This window comes from Mesoplodon bidens, assembly GCF_964165515.1.
Source record: "Mesoplodon bidens genome assembly, chromosome: Y".
Classification (NCBI taxonomy): domain Eukaryota; kingdom Metazoa; phylum Chordata; class Mammalia; order Artiodactyla; family Ziphiidae; genus Mesoplodon; species Mesoplodon bidens.
Window position 1 is genome coordinate 2035155 of NC_138180.1, and position 15859 is coordinate 2051013.

At 44.0% G+C, this 15859-nt stretch overlaps 1 protein-coding gene across 1 annotated transcript in view; it reads left to right on the forward strand.

The window, feature by feature from the left end:
• The window catches only part of LOC308609653 (transcription termination factor 1-like), a gene marked incomplete at both ends in the record, with an annotated part of 28271 nt that extends 23103 nt beyond the window's left edge, over positions 1 to 5168 (forward strand). Inside the window, 2 exon segments of the mRNA XM_081223385.1 lie at positions 4020 to 4105; positions 4987 to 5168. Of these exon segments, the coding sequence (XP_081079511.1) occupies positions 4020 to 4105; positions 4987 to 5168 (268 nt within the window).
• Between the last annotated feature and the right edge of the window lie 10691 nt (positions 5169 to 15859).

The following is a 15859-nucleotide window of genomic DNA, read 5'->3' on the forward strand; positions in this document are numbered from 1 at the left end:
CTCCAACCACCACCTCCACCCCAAGACACCTGAGAAGAGTGAATGAAATGTGTGCAGAGTCTCTTAAAAGCTTCATGGAGCACACCAGCTATGACTGGGATGAAGAACCCATGGTCCCTTTGCCCATAATTAGCCTTTTACCATTTGCCACATTGACTTTATCATCCCTCCCTTTCCCGCTCCCTTCTACAAGGGAATAGAATTCTTTCCCTTAACCGTTTCAGTGTTAGTGGTGGACGCCATGTCCTCAGCAAGGCTGTTATTCTGCATCAGCACAGTGATCGTACTGAGGGCACCTGACACTGATGCACTACTATTGTCTAAAACACAGCCCCCATGCAAATTTCACCCAGCGTCCCAGTCCTGTCCTTTATAACACTTTCCCCCTGATTTAAGATCCAGTCCAGGATCTGTCTCCTTAGAGTCTTCTAAACAGCAGAGTTGTTCTGCCTTTTCTTTTCTTTTTTTTAATTATTGGAGTATAGTTGATTTACAATGTTTCAGGTGTACAGCAAAATGATTTCTGTTATAGATTTTTTAAAATATATTTATTATCTTATTTATTTAATTTTGGCTGTGATGGGTCTTCATTGCTGCGCGTGGGCTTTCTCTAGTTGGGGCGAGCAGGGGCTACTCTTCATTGCGGCTCGCGGGCTTTTCATTACGGTGGCTTCTCTTGTTGAGGAGCACGGGTTCTAGGCGTGTGGGCTCAGTAGTTGTGGCTCGTGGGCTCTAGAGCACAGGCTCAGTAGTTGTGGTGCACAGGCTTAGTTGCTCTGCGGCATGTGGGATCTTCCTGGACCAGGGCTCGAACCCATGTCCCCTGCAGTGGCAGGCAGATTCTTAGCCACTGCACCACCAGGGAAGTCCCTCCGTTATAGGTTATTACAAGATATTGAATATAGTCCCCTGTGCTATACACTAGGTCCTTGTTGTTTATCTATTCTATATACAGTAGTGTGTATCTGTTAATGTCTTTGTCTTCTACGATGTTGAAATTGTGGGAAAATACAGGCTAGTCATTGTGGAGAACTTGCCTCAGCTGGGGAGTTTGTCAGACGCTTCTTCACTGTTAGATTCGGGTTTTGTATTTTACACGGGAATCAGTCACGGGGGAGGCTGTGTTTGTGTCACCATGTCACATCCCATCATGAGGCATGTGGTTCTGATTTTGATCCCCTGGCTCTGGCGGCCTCTGCCACACTGCCCCACTGTAGAAAAGTAAGTTTTTCTCTTGGTGAAAAGAAACGGCCACGGGGAGATATTTTGAGACCACATCAAGCTCCTGTTCCTCTTCGGATTTGCCTCAGTGGTTTCGGTGTGCTGTTCCTTTGCATTTCTCCTCTGAGGAGTGAGATTTCATCGGTTGTCACTGTCTGTCTTCATTGCTATGGTCCTTGCATTTTCAATCAGTTCCTGCCACTGGAGGAGAGGCCATCACTCTGAAGACCTGAGTTCACTGCTGGCCAAGCAACAGAGAGCTGGCTGGCAAAGCACAGTCCCTCTAAGCAATGCAAACTGTTGAGCATCACAGGGCTCAGGGGTTGGTGGGCTTTGGGAGGTGGGGATGTTGAGGGACTGTCTGGCCTTTAGTTCGGGAAGGGTGCTGAGGGGAACAGGGCTGCCACAACCTGGCTGCCTTTCAGAAACGTGGCTGCTGGCGTGAGGTTGTCACTGATCCATTAGGAAGGGTGTAAACTGGTTCTGCTGGTTAGTTATTTACACCTTGGGATTATGGACAAAGAACAATCAGTCCTTTTTTTTTAACTTGGAGAATTGGAATCTTTTCGTGGCAGGCCCTGTTGGGAGTCACAGACACATGCCCATGGTTCCAAACCCTTTCCTCTTCTAGCTCGTCTCAGGGGTGGGGCACCAGCTCTTGGGTGTGGGTCCCTGAGAGGGGAGGGTGTTAGGGGCTTTGAAGGAAGGCTGTCCTGCTGTGTACCCCACCAACTCCCATCCTAAGAAGTATTCATGTCGACAGCTCCCTCCCTTTGTAATATCAAACCCCTTTTGAAAAATCTGACTTTTCCAATAAATGTTTGTGTATCTTGTGACATTGCCTCAGATCACATTTCTTAAATTAAAATGGGTTTTTAATGATTTTAAGTAGAATTATATACTTAAATATTGATTGTTCTGGTTAAGGTTTAGAAATCTCAAAGCTGTAAAACAGACATCATAGCATCCAGTCAAATACCATTGGAAATAGTACATCCTCAAAGTTTTAATAACGAATTAAAACAGTGAAAATAATTAAATTAGAAGTTCGATCTCTTCAGGTTCGTTAAGCCTCCCTTGTGAATTGTTTAGGCAGGATTTTAAAGAAAGCATCTCCACGTAATGAGATGTAACACCTACTTCGTTTGAAAATGTCCAGGTCAGTTATTGTTACTTCTTGAAGCCTGAGCTTTGATCTGCAGAACAACCTGTGTGTGGGGCGCTGTGTGAAGAGGGAAGGCATAGATGCCCTAGATCTTGGGCTTTGCAGTCAGGTGGACCGGGCGTCAAGTCCTGGGACTCTGCTCCTAATTTAGCCAGCCTTGGGCAGGTCATTCCCTCACTTGCCTCTGCGTCACGGTTTCCTCATCTGCGCAGCATTGTAACAGCACCGTGATGAGGACGACAGCAAGGAGACAGTGCGTGTCATGCCATGCACACGCGGCGGGCAGCTGCTGCCATGAAGAGGCAGAGAGAGCCCAGCCATCTTGTACTTCCACATACCTAGCAGATCCAGTTATTCCCACTAATCATATAACAACTAGATTAATTAATTACTGAAACAAATATGCCACGCTTTTGTGGCTTAGGAAATGAGTGCCCAGGAAGTGAAGTTAGTGATTTTCACTTTAAAAAAATATTTAAGATGTGGTTGTTTCCGTCCTACTTATTGTAAATGAAAAGTGGATTTGGCTCACCAGAATATCGTAAGCATCCACTTTATTTAGCTTTGTAAAGTAAAAAATCCAGACCCCTGCTTTTGCATTGTGACAAATATATAGTTAGCCTGAAGGTAGTGGTTAAGAGTGTAGGATTTGTGAAATGTTGCCATTGGCAGCAACACGGATGGACCTAGAGATGATCATACTAAGTGAAATAAGCCACACAGAGAAAGACAAATAGCATAGGATATCAATTATATGTGGAATCTTTAAAAAACTGATACAAATGAACTTACTTACAAAACACAAATAGACTCACAGACATAGAGAACAGACTTATGGTTACCAAAGGGTTAGCGGGCGGGAGGTACGGGGATAACTTAGGAGGCTTGGATTAACATATACACACTACAGTATGTAAAATACATAAACAATAAGGACCTACTGTATAGCACAGGGAACTATACTCAATATCTTGTAATAATCTATAATGGAAAAAAATCTGAAAAAATTATATATATATATATATATATATATATATATGTACAACTGAATCTTTCTGCTGTACCCTTGAAACTAACACATTATAAATTAACTATACTTCCATTAAAAAACACTGATATCAAAAAAAAAGAAAGAAAAAAGTAGAATTTGGAGTGGACCCAATTGAAGTCCCAGCCCTTCCCCCCTATTCACTGTAAGATCTTGGGCATCTTCTCTTGGGTTCCCCATCTCCAAAACGAGGGATAAGCATAGGAGGCCCCACACAGAGTGGTCGTGAGCGTTATTTGTTGCTCTGCGGAGAGCCCTCAGGGTGGGGCTGAAGACAATGTTAGCATCAGCCCCTGTGAGCTAGTGTTACACCTTGTCTTCTCAACTGGTAGTTTAGATTATTCTAGTTTAGACAGAATCCGTGTTGTTGTACTTCTGTTTTTCTTCCTTTTGTGTGTGTGTGTTTAACCAGATGAACAATAGCTTTTCATACGTGTCTTATTTTTCTCACATGTGTAGACATGAGGATTAAGAAAGCTGCTTAGGTCTGTAGACCACCCCTCAATCAATGCACTTAGTACACAGGACTGAAATGATTAATTTTTAAACTGCCACTAACTTTTTGACACCTTTTCCTTTCTAAAGGGGTGTTCCTCCATCTTATGTCCAAAGTAAATTTTATAAGCTGAAAGCTTCCTGTGTTCCGTTTTGGCAGAAGAAGACTTTTCCAGGTCAGTATTTTCGATATCTGAATAGTTAAAAACGCAGCATATGGGGACACACGCTGGTAGTGTGACCTTGGGTAGTGACTTTTGGGAACCTCAGATTCTTCAAATGGAAAATGGTAAAAATTGGCAAATTATAACCCCTACCTGACAGGACTTTCAAAAGTACTAAATGAGATAATGAGCTTGAGAAGTGTGGTCACCAGGCCGCCGGGCGTTTAGCAAGCACTGGGTGAGGAGCTGCGAGTGCTTCTGGATTGCACAGCACACATGCTCACACCACATGCCTGCACACCCACTGATCCACAAAAAACTGGAGGTACAGTTTCTTCTCTGCAGCCATTTGTAGGTGGTTTACATATGTAATTCCCAAACCTGGACTATCGGAGTCAGTTGGGGAACTTGGGAAAAAAGATACATACCTGGGTCTCATCCCAGACCCAGTCGATCCTAGTCTCTAGTCTGGGTCCAGAGGCTAGATTTTTCTCTAACAAGCTCACAGATGAGTCGCCAGTGGCCTGCCCAGCATCATTGTTTGGGAACCACTGGTTCGGGTAACACTGCACCCTGCAGTGTGTGACAAAATGCTCCTTGCTTTCAGCGGACAGCACTTCCTGGGTTTGAATCCTGGCTTCGCCCTCCTGACTCTATGACTTTGGATGAGCTTCATGTCTTTATGCCTCATTTGAAACACGGGTGAACAATAGTGCCTACCTCATAGCATTTTTGAGAGGATTGAATGAGTGACTATGAATAAAGCAGTTAGAGCCAGGTCTTGCACACAGTAGTGCCAGTAACAATGCATTGTCATCATCTGTGCCGTCCGTCCTTTGACCTTGGGAAGAGGCTTTGTCAGATCATCTCAAGATTCAGTTTCTTTTCTTTAGAGATTATAGACTACCTTCATGAGACTAGTCTACCGTTGCTTAAAGAAAAATTAGAGAAGAAGATGGAGAAAAACGGGACTGAGATCCAGACTCTGGCAACCCCCGAGCCAGTCTTCCTGTTTCGAGACATCTTTTGTTGTGACGATGACAGTGAGGGAGAAGACGGAGATGAACAATGTTAAGCGGCTGATACACTCTTGTCCATTTTTCTAGGTCTGGTTGTGTTTATGTACGTGTCAATAATGCTATTTCCACTATTGATTTTACTGAAGAAGGTGCAACAGCCAAAGGAAGGGTATGAAAATAATAACATACTGTGGAACATTAAAAATTGATTCACATTTCATATTCAAGTTTGTCTGAATGTGAAAAGAAAGGCGAGTACATGAGTTGATTTAATATTTTCTGTGCTATTATATTGAAAATTATCATATTGAAAATACTTACAACTAATGGTTTTCATACAACAACAGGATCCCAAGTCCCTCTAATGGCAGCAGAGGGTAGTCATGTCCAAGGAACATTTTCTTTTTTTTTTTTTTTTTTTTTATGGCTGTGCCACATAGCTTATGGGATCTTAGTTCCCCACCGGGGATTGAACCCAGGCCCTCGGCAGTGAAAACGCAGAGTCCTAACCCCTGGACCGCCAGGGAATTCCCCAATGAACATTTTCATGGTGTGGATTCAACTATACGTGCATTCAGCAAAACAGAGAATGTTAACAATTTTAATAATGCATGCCATTTTTTTCTGTGTTTCAGTTGTTTAGATGTATATTTTAGTGTGTGTGCGTATTAGGTAAGTGGTACAGGGACGTTTGTGTTCCTGGAAGCTGGTTTCGGTTCCCATGTGCCTGTCATGGTGTGCGTATCTCATCTTCCCGAGTGTGATTCTAGTGTTCAAAGATAAGTATTTTTCATACAAGATGCCCTCTCAAAGCCAGTCACAGAATTCTTCTAGTGTTTAACTGGAAAAAACAAAGAATCCAGCAGTCTCTTCCATTGCTTCTGGAAAAACTGCCTCTGTTAGACTTCCCTTGCTGGCAAGGGGAATAAAGTGCCCAGGCTTCTAGCCTCATCTGTACAGGGGAGAACATAGAAAGGAAGGTGTGGGTGAGCAATATCCCATACAGTGAGGCCACCCTCTGGGCCAAGGTGCAGCACCCTTGTCTCCTGAGTGTAGCATCATGCTGTGTGATGTTGGTTAATTCATCCACAAAGCTAGACATGTTTCCAAGCTTGCCGTCATCAGAGAAGGAAGAATAGAGAGAAACAAGTTTAGGAGTCCTCATTCACCAGTATATCCACAGCACCTATCATGGTGTTGTGCAAATAATAGACACTCGATAAATATTCAGGGCACAAATGAGTATTTTCTTTTTAAAAGTTAATTAATTATTTTTGGCTGTGTTGGGTCTCCGTTGCTGCAGAGGCTTTCTCTGGTTGCGGAGAGCAGGGGCTAATCTTCATTGCAGTGCACGGGCTTCTCACTCTGGTTGCTTCTCTTGTTGTGGAGCACGGGCTATAGGTATGTGGGCTTCAGTAGTTGTGGCCCATGGGCTCATTAGTTGTGGTGCACAGGCTTAGCTGCTCCGCAGGATGTGGGATCTTCCTGGACCAGGAGGTGAACCCATGTCCCCTTCATTGGCAGGCGGACTCTTAACCACTGCGCCACCAGGGAAGTCCCAGAACAAATGAATATTTTCTTTTTAATAAGCATCTTGCCTTTAGTCACCTCCTTCTATCTGTCAAACATACCAATCTTCAGGCTGATGGGAATATAAATTACATGTTCCTTTTGGAGGACAATCGGGTAGAATACATCAAAGCCTTAAGAATGTACATATTCTGAGGTCCAGCAATTTCACTTCTAGGACCTAAAGAAATAATAGAACTAGTGTAAAAGAATGGCACATTTATAATATGGAAACTAGAAAAATGAATGTTCTTTCATAGGAAATTTACTATATATGATGGTGTATTCCTAGAATGGAATATTAGGCAGTAATTAAAGAATGATAATGAGGGACTTCCCGGGTGATGCAGTGGTTAAGAATCTGCCTGCCAATGCAGGGGACATGGGTTCAATCCCCGGTCTGGGAAGATCCCACATGCCACAGAGCAACTAAGCCCATGCACCGCAACTACTGAGCCTGCGCTCTAGAGCCCGCAGGCCACAACTACTGAGCCTGTGTGTCACAACTACCGAAGCCCACGCTCCTAGAGCCCGTGCTCCACAACAAGAGAAGCCACTGCAATGAGAAGCCCACGCACCACAACAAAGAGCAGCCTCTGCTCGCAGCAGCTAGAGAAAGCCCACGCATGACAACAAAGACCCAACACAGACATGAATAAATAGATAAATTAAAAAAAATAATGATAGTGATAGATTTGTTTAACATACAAGGTAAACAGTATCATCAACTAAAATATATACTGTTTTTCATTCAGAAGTGTACATATTATCTTCTTAATTTTGTAACAGTAAAAAAAAAATAGGGACTTCCTGGTGGTCCAGTGGTTAAGACACCTTGCTTCCAATTCAGGGGGCACAGGTTCGATCCCTGTTGGGGGAACTAATATCCCACATGCCGCGTGGTGCAGCCAAAAAAGAAAAAAAAAATGTGTAAATAGAGTTGCATTACAGAGTAACGGAGGAATTAAACCCAAAGTGTTGACAGTGGTTCTCTCCGGGGAGTGGGATTGTGAGTTTATAGGTTAGAAGTCTTGACTTGCAAGTGCCAGAAAATGAGACTCAGATAGCTCAAAGGAATCCGGGGACTCTCAGACTGAAAATCCAGAGGGAGAGGATGGATCCAGCTACTCGGAGTCCCCAAAATGTGTTTTCTTGCTGATTCTCAGCTCTCCCTTCTCCAGAGTCCACTTCATCTTCAATCCACACAAGGGGCCCCTTGGTCCTGAGGGGTGCCTTCATAGAGCCCCATGTTATAGCATCCTTATTATTACTTAAATAGAGGATGCCATTCAGAGAAGAGAACAATAGCTCTTGCTTAAGTCCTGGGTTTCGTTCCCAGTGCCCAAATTAGAGCTTGTGCCCAACTCTGAGCCATCACTGTAGCCACAAAAAATAGGATGGTCTTCAACCCATCTGGGCTCATGTCTGGAGCTCGGATTTAGCTCAACCTTCCTTAAATGGCTGAAAGGGTAAATACCCCTGTGGACAATTGTTCCTAATTGTCATCTCTATTCTGCATTGTTATCACCATACAAACAAGCCATGGTGTTAGCTATCTTTTTTATTTATTTTTTTTTTTTTGTGGTACGTGGGCCCCTCAACGCTGCGGACCCTCCCGCCGCAGAGCACAGGCTGCGGACGCGCAGGCCCAGCGGCCATGGCCCACAGGCCCAGGTGCTCCGCGGCATGCGGGATCCTCCCGGACGGGGGCACGGACCCACACCCCCTGCACTGGCAAGCGGACCCCCAACCACTGTGCCACCAGGGAAGCCCAGTATTAGCTATCTTTGATTCTATACAGGTAGAATCAATTACCACTTTCTGCTACACTCCCCCAACTGCCCCCAACTTCTAAATGCTCATGTTCCTCGAGACTTTTTGGACTCTTCACATTCTCCCGGTGCCTCGAAATAACATCTATGTGCTGATGGCTCCCAAATGTGTAGTTATAGGTCAGATTCTCCCCCAAACTCCAGGCTAAAATATTAATCTACCTACCTGCCATTTCCATTCAAACGTCTGAGCTGTTTGACCATAAGGTTAAAAAGGACTTTAGTTTCTCAGAGCAGTTTTAGGTTCACAGCAAAATTCAGAGGAAGCTACAGAGATTTCTGATATACCCGCTGCTGCCCCCCGCCATATGCATAGTATCCCCCATTACCAACATTCCCTACCAGTGTAGTACATTTGTTACGACTGAGGAACCTGCGGTGACACGTCATTATCACCCAGAGTCCATAGTTTTCATTAGGGTTCACTCTTGATATGTACATTCTATGGATTTGGACAAATGTATACTGACCTGTATCAGTCCTTTAATATCAGAGTACTTTCACTGCCCTAAAAATCCTCTGTGCTCTGCCTGAAAGCTCAGTCAGTTCACAAAGAAGATACACTAATTCTCAATCTGCACATGAATAGGTGTTCTAGGGCTTCCCCCGTGGCGCAGTGGTTGAGAGTCCTTCTGCCGATTCAGGGGACACGGGTTCGTGCCCCAGTCCTGGAAGATCCCACATGCTGCGGACCAGCTGGGCCCGTGAGCCATGGCCGCTGAGCCTGTGCTTCCGGAGCCTGTGCTCCGCAACAGGAGAGGCCGCAACAGTGAGAGGCCCGCATTCCACAAAAGAAAAGAAAAGAAAAGATGTTCTACATCATTATTCATTAGGGAAATACAAATGAGGCACCATTTTAACCCATTGGGATGACTGAAATTTAAAATACTTACAATAGGGGTAGTATTGACAAGGATGTGGAGCAAATGGCAGTCTTATACTTTGTTTATGGTAATTGAAGATGGTAAAATCACTTTGGAAATGGCTTGTAAATTCTTGTAATGTTAAAGGCACACCTACCCTGTAACCCAGCAATTCCACTCCTGCATATTTATCCATGTTAAATGAAAACATATGAGCATAAAAAGACTTGTACAGTAGTGTTCACAACAGCTTTATCTATTAACAGTGGAAAACTTGAAACCACCCAATATTCATCAGTAGATGACTAAAAGAAAAAAACCCAATTGTGGTGTATTCATTGAATGATACCCTTCTCTGCAATAAAAATGAATTGCTGATACATACAGTAACATCTGTGGACTTCATACACTTCCTGTTGAACAAAAGCAGATGGTCAAAAGAATGCATAGTGTATAATTCCATTGATAGAGTTCTAGAATAGTCTAAATTAATCTATGATGATAGATATGTTGATAGAAGTCAAATCAATGTTTCCATTGGGTGAATGGGGAGAAGATTTTCTGCCAAGTGTCCCAAGGGCACTTTTCTGGCAGGAAGAAAATGTTTTATATCATGATTAGAGATGGTTACATGAAATTATGGAGTTGTTAAAATCTCTCAACCATACACCTAAAATGTGTACTTATTGTGTATAATTGTATATAAATTATATAAAGTTGACAGAATAATGGACTAAGAGGCTACAATGAAGGTTAATGTTGATGAAGTCAATAGAAATTATAATATAACAAATATTTTAGTAATTCATTAAGAACAGATCCATTTCAAATAGAAATAATGTGTAACATGTTCTTGGATTGTTGATGATCCAAATAATGATGAGTAATGAGTCAAATGATCAAACTGGAAAAAGTACTGAAAATTTGACATAAAATACTGACATATAAAACTCACAATCTGTATCTAAAAATGAGAAAATCTATGACAACCTAGTAGTAATGTGTTATCAATTCCAAGTACTTAGGTTCAATCATTACACCAGAAACTTTATGTGTTCTGAATTCTTACAGCTTATCTGTGAAAAAAGGCTTGATCCAAATTTTTTAAACTTGACAATCCTAAAATGTGCATATTATCAAACGAATTATTAATTTGAAATGTTCATAAACACCATAAAATTTCATCAATCTTACTAGAAAAGAGACTGAATTACATTTGTGTTCCTTGTATAGAAAATGATCTTCAACTTCATTGCTGAGATAAAAGTGTATGAAGCCCAAATATATAACTTTTATAGAGTTGTGTTTGCAGCTTAAATATTTTTTTTTTCTGAATTTTTAGTATTTGTGGGGTTTGTCCATTTAAAAAATTTGTAATTTGTGCTATTCATTTCAAATAAATATTAAAGACACCCCTCAAGTTTTGTAAACTTTTTGCTCTACAACTCCTGAGCATACCTTGGGTCAATGAATCTCTGAGTATAAAAAGCAATTCACGGAAAAATGCATTCAGTCTAATTTGATAAAGCTCAAAAACACGCTAAGCTTCATATGTTTACAGATTAAAGACAAACGTGGTAATATCATAAGGAAAGACCCACAGCGGGCTCCAAAGCAGGATGAAATTATGGCTTCAGTGGCCCTAGGCACTTTTTGCCTTCAGGGGCACTCTCCTCCTTAAAAATACCAAAATTTATATTTTATGACTGTATTGGTATAAAGACAAATAAATGGTAAATATTAAAAGATTTTCTTCAACGTAATATTCCACTTGTTTTTCTGATTTTATAAGAAGTTAAAACATTTCTGTGTGTCCCTAGCCCAAGCTACCCTATAAAATGGAGGAGCCCCTCTGTTCAGGATTCACGGTAATATTCCGTTTCTTACACTGTGGTGAGTAGCTTAGCATTTTATAAATATCCTTTCATGGCTACTTTAATAAAAACGTATGTAATACATTCTTCAAGGATACACATTAAAATGGTTATCTCAGGGAAATAGAGATTCCGGTGATTTTTTTTTCCATCTTCTCTTTCAGAAAAATTTTTTTTTTTTTTTTTTTTTTTAATAGCCAGCCAGATCCCTATTTTACAAAAGTATTAATATTATTTTAAAAAGGATACCTACGCAATTTATAGTGCAATATAGTTCCGCACAGTTTTGTAACTTTCGTATTTGAACACTGGATTTGAATTTGGCCAACAGTCTGCCTGACAGAGAAAAATCTAGAAACGAGAATAACAGTCTTTGCCTCCCGCTGGGATTGTTAAATTTCCATAACAGGCATCGGGGCTTTCCGATAAGCCACGCCCTCTTTCTGGAATGTTCTTCAGCAGGACCCTGCCCACTTCTTCCCTGGCTCACCCCTTCTCATTCTTTGGTTAGGGTTTTCTGCTCAGTAAGATCGTCGCTGGCTGACCGGTCTGGATCGGGCCTAACTCAGCCTCTGCTTTCCTTTAGAGCCTTGATCAGAACTAGTAATTATTTGTTTTTCTGTCTCCTCTATTAGAGTATAAGCTAGTGGTGACGCCTCATCGTCGAAGTCAGCAGTAAGCGTTAAAAGAAAAAAAAAATGGGTAGGCTTCCCAGGGGGTTTTACTGTTATATTCTGTACTGTTTTTCCTCTTTCCAATACTTAATGTATCCCTTTTCTATGATACAAAGTATATACTTCCCCCAAAGTACGTGTTGATTACATATTATATTTTAGGTCTTTAAAGGAAATCGAAAGAGAAAAACAATTCCTTCGCAACCCGTAACACCCCTGCTGAAACTCCTGAGGCGTCTAAAAGGGAAGAAAAAGGACTGGGCGGAAAAGACAGCAGGGTAAGCGTCCAGGTCGCCCGGGGTGGGCGCATCGGTGGGCGGCCGCTACCTGGAGAAATCCGGGTCAAGGCCGCGGTGGAACCTCGGCCTCAAGCTTTCCCCCAGACCCCGCCCCTCACGGTCGCTCCTGATTGGGCGGCCCTGGGAGCCCGGAAGTGACGCCGCGCCGGGCTTCCCGGCCTCCAGGCGGAGCCCGGGCGTGTCTCTTCCCACGCCCCGCCCCTCGGGGCACCAAAACAAGAAAGCGACGGCCGGGGCGGGGCCTGCGGACGGCCGACGCCACGCAGAGGGCGGGTCCTGCGCTCGGGGCTTCTTCGGTTGGGTGGTCGGTTACGGATGTTGGCGACTGATCGCAGGCCCGCACTTCCGTTCTCGGCCGACTGTTGAGTTGAGGCATGGAGGCGGAGGCTGGTTAGCGGCCGGGGGGAGGCCGAGACGGGTGAGGAGAGCGTTGAACTCACGGCTGCTGGCCCGGTGAGCGTGGGAGTGCGCACGGTGTAACCGTCGCAGCGTGTGAGGCCCGGGCGGGTGGGGTAGGGGCGGCGTGAGCTCGGCCGCGTCCCTCAGGACAGTTGCGGCGCCCATTGGGGCGCCCTCCGGTCCTCTCCCTTCGCGTCGTCTGCAGTGCCGTCCCGTGTGAGCTCTTCTGAGTCTGGGCGCTGCGTAGTTTCTGTGGGAGTGAGTGGGGTGTCTCACTACAGAAAGTCTCTGTCCGCTCGGCGCCCCCTGCTTTCTCCTGCTGGGGTTCGTGCCTTTGGAGAGTGTGCCCCTCCCGAGTGGCCACCTGAGCCCTCCCTGCCCCACCTGAAGGCGATGGAGCGCTGACAGCCAGCCAGAGGGCCCTTTGCCGTCCTCCCCACCTTCCAGGAGCGACGATGTGGCAAGACCTGTGTGGCCCAGAAGGAATCGGGCCCGAGGCTCGAAGGAAGAAGAGCCCTTGGCTGGTCAGTCAAAGCGGCAGAGATGTTAGCTACTGACGATCGTAGGGCTGAACTCACCTGCTAATTGCGGGACTTAATGACAAAGTGCCTCGCTGTCCCCAGCGTGGGGACGAGGTCCCCCGTGGAGCCACTCCCCCTGTGGAGTCAGAATGGCAGTTGCACTGTTTCTTCATTCCTTGTTAGATCCACAGGCATGTTGTCTAACCTCTGGGAGCTTGAGCCCTGTCATCAAATGGTAATATTTGGTGGTTCTTTATAAGGATTGATGTGAAGCCCAGGTGAGAGAGCGAGTCTAAAAACCACTTCCTCAGTTTTGTTTTGTTTTGCTTTTTCAGAAATGTTGGGGGCCAGAGTCTGGTTATATATGAATGCAGATCCTCACCCATTCTCAAATAAACCCAGGAATCTCGACTGAAAGGATGGCTTCGCTGTAGGCCATTACCCCAGGTAATTATTTGTTGTTTTTTTTTTTTTAATTTTAAATGTTTACATGTTTTATTATTTATTTGTTTGCATTGGGTCTTAGTTGCAGCAGGCGGGCTCCTTAGTTGTGGCATGCGAACTCTTAGTTGTGGCATGCATGTTGGATCTAGTTCCCAGACCCAGGGATCGAACCTGGGCCCCCTGCATTGGCAGCGCGGAGTCTTAACCAGTGTGCCACCAGGGAAGTGTCGGCAGTTATTTGTTAAATAGACACTTAAGACTTTTTTTTTCAGGCACTTATTATGTGCCAAGCACTGAGAAGTAAGACAAAAGAAAAAAAAATACAGAACGGATCCTTGCCCCCTAACACACGCAGAATTGCTGAGGATGGAGCTTGTAGGTGGGAGACAGATAAGTAAACAGCTCAGCCTAACATGGTAAATGCAGTGATAGAGACCATGTACAAAGTCCTGAGGGGATGGAGAAAAAAGTCATCAAAGACAGATTGGAAGGTAGGGAATGAGTCAGACAAGCCTCCAGGCATGATGATGCTCAGAGGTAGTTCTCAAATCTGGCTCCTCCCACCCCCGCCCCCGAAATATTTACTTATTTATTTATTTTGGCTGTGCTGGGTCTTAGTTGTGGCTTGCGAACTCTCAGTGGCGGCATGCATGTGGGATCTAGTTCCCAGTCCAGGGCTCGAACCCCGGCCCACTGCATTGGGAGTGCAGAGTCTTACCCCCTGGACCACCAGGGATGTCCCCCAAATCTGGCTTTTTATCAGACGTACTGGTGGAGTCTTTTTTAGAACGCATCTGAATTTTCTCAGTGGTATCTCACCATGTGCCTTTGCTAATTTTTTTTGCCAAGTTCCTTTGGTGAGTCTGAGGCACATCCAGGGTTAAGAAGCAGGCAAAGGTATGAAGAGTAGGTGTCCAAGGCAGATGGAAGAGCTTCCATAAAGGCAGGTAATGCCAAACACCAGGAAGCATTTTAGGAAGTGCAAGTGAGGGGGAATGTCAAGAGATGATGCTGAAGCCAGGTCATGGAGAGCCTTGTGTGGTGAGGTCAGAAATTTTAATTTTATCGGCCAAAGGTAGAGGAGTCATTTGTGCTTTTAGAGTCTGGTTTTGGCTTTGGCCTTTGGCAGCACTTTGGAGGAAGAATTGATGGTGGATCAAACAAGAGGCAGATCATTTAGGTTTCTTCTGTAATCCAGACAAATAATGAAAATGTATTGAACTAAGGAAATGGCAGTCTCACTGAGAGTAAAGTACAGAGGTAATCAAGGTGGTAGACTCTATAGAACTTGTAGAGATGGGGGCTAAGGGAGGATAGCATAGGAGAATTCACAGGTTACTGGTTTGAAAAGTGAAGTCATGGTAATACCGTGGATACAGAGAATACAGGACAGATAACACATTGACGGGAAGGACTTTGTTCTGTTCTGGTCCTGTTTACTTTGAGGCAACTGTCAAGTGAGTATAGATTCACTGTACAGTTGGATATTGAGTACGGTCAGCCTTCCATATCTTTGGGTTTCCCATGTGTGGATATAGAGGGCCAACTGTGTTCCCTGTACTCCACTATTTTATGGAAGGGACTTGAGCATCTGCAGATTTTGGTGTGCATGGGGGGTACTCCTGGAACCAATCCCCTGCAGAAACTGAAGGGCAGCTGTATATCTTTGTGGAATTCTAGGCTAGGCTATCATTTATTGAGTAGCTGAAACACAAACATGGCATTGAGTTTTACCTACGTTCTCAGTCTTTGGGGAAGCTTCATTATAAATAGTAGTTGAAGAAATAGGTTGAATTGTCACCCACAAAGAGGATATTGAATGAAGGGTTAGAGTCCTGAGGACAAACCTTTGGAAATGTTGATATGAAGCAGGGGGAAAAGGAACAGATGATTATGGGGGCTGGGTAGAGGAAGTGAGAGAAGAATGCTGTGTTGTCGTAGCTAAGGAATACATGCTTAGCAGTTTCATATGCTTTAGAGGAGTCCATTAAAGAACCTACTGGATTTGGTATTAAAGAGATTATTAGGGACTTTTGTGAAAACATACAGTGAAACATAAGGTAGAAGCCAGAGTGCAAAGGAGCTAAAGAAGTGAATCTAAATTATTTTTTCAAGGGGAGTTCCCTGGTGGTCCAGTGGTTAGGACTCGGCGCTTTCACAGCCGTGGCCCGGGTTCAATCCCTTGTCAGGGATCTAAACTAAGATCCCTCGAGTCGCTCAGCGTGGCCGAGGAAAAAAATAAATAAAAGCAATTGTGAAGAAGTTTAAAATA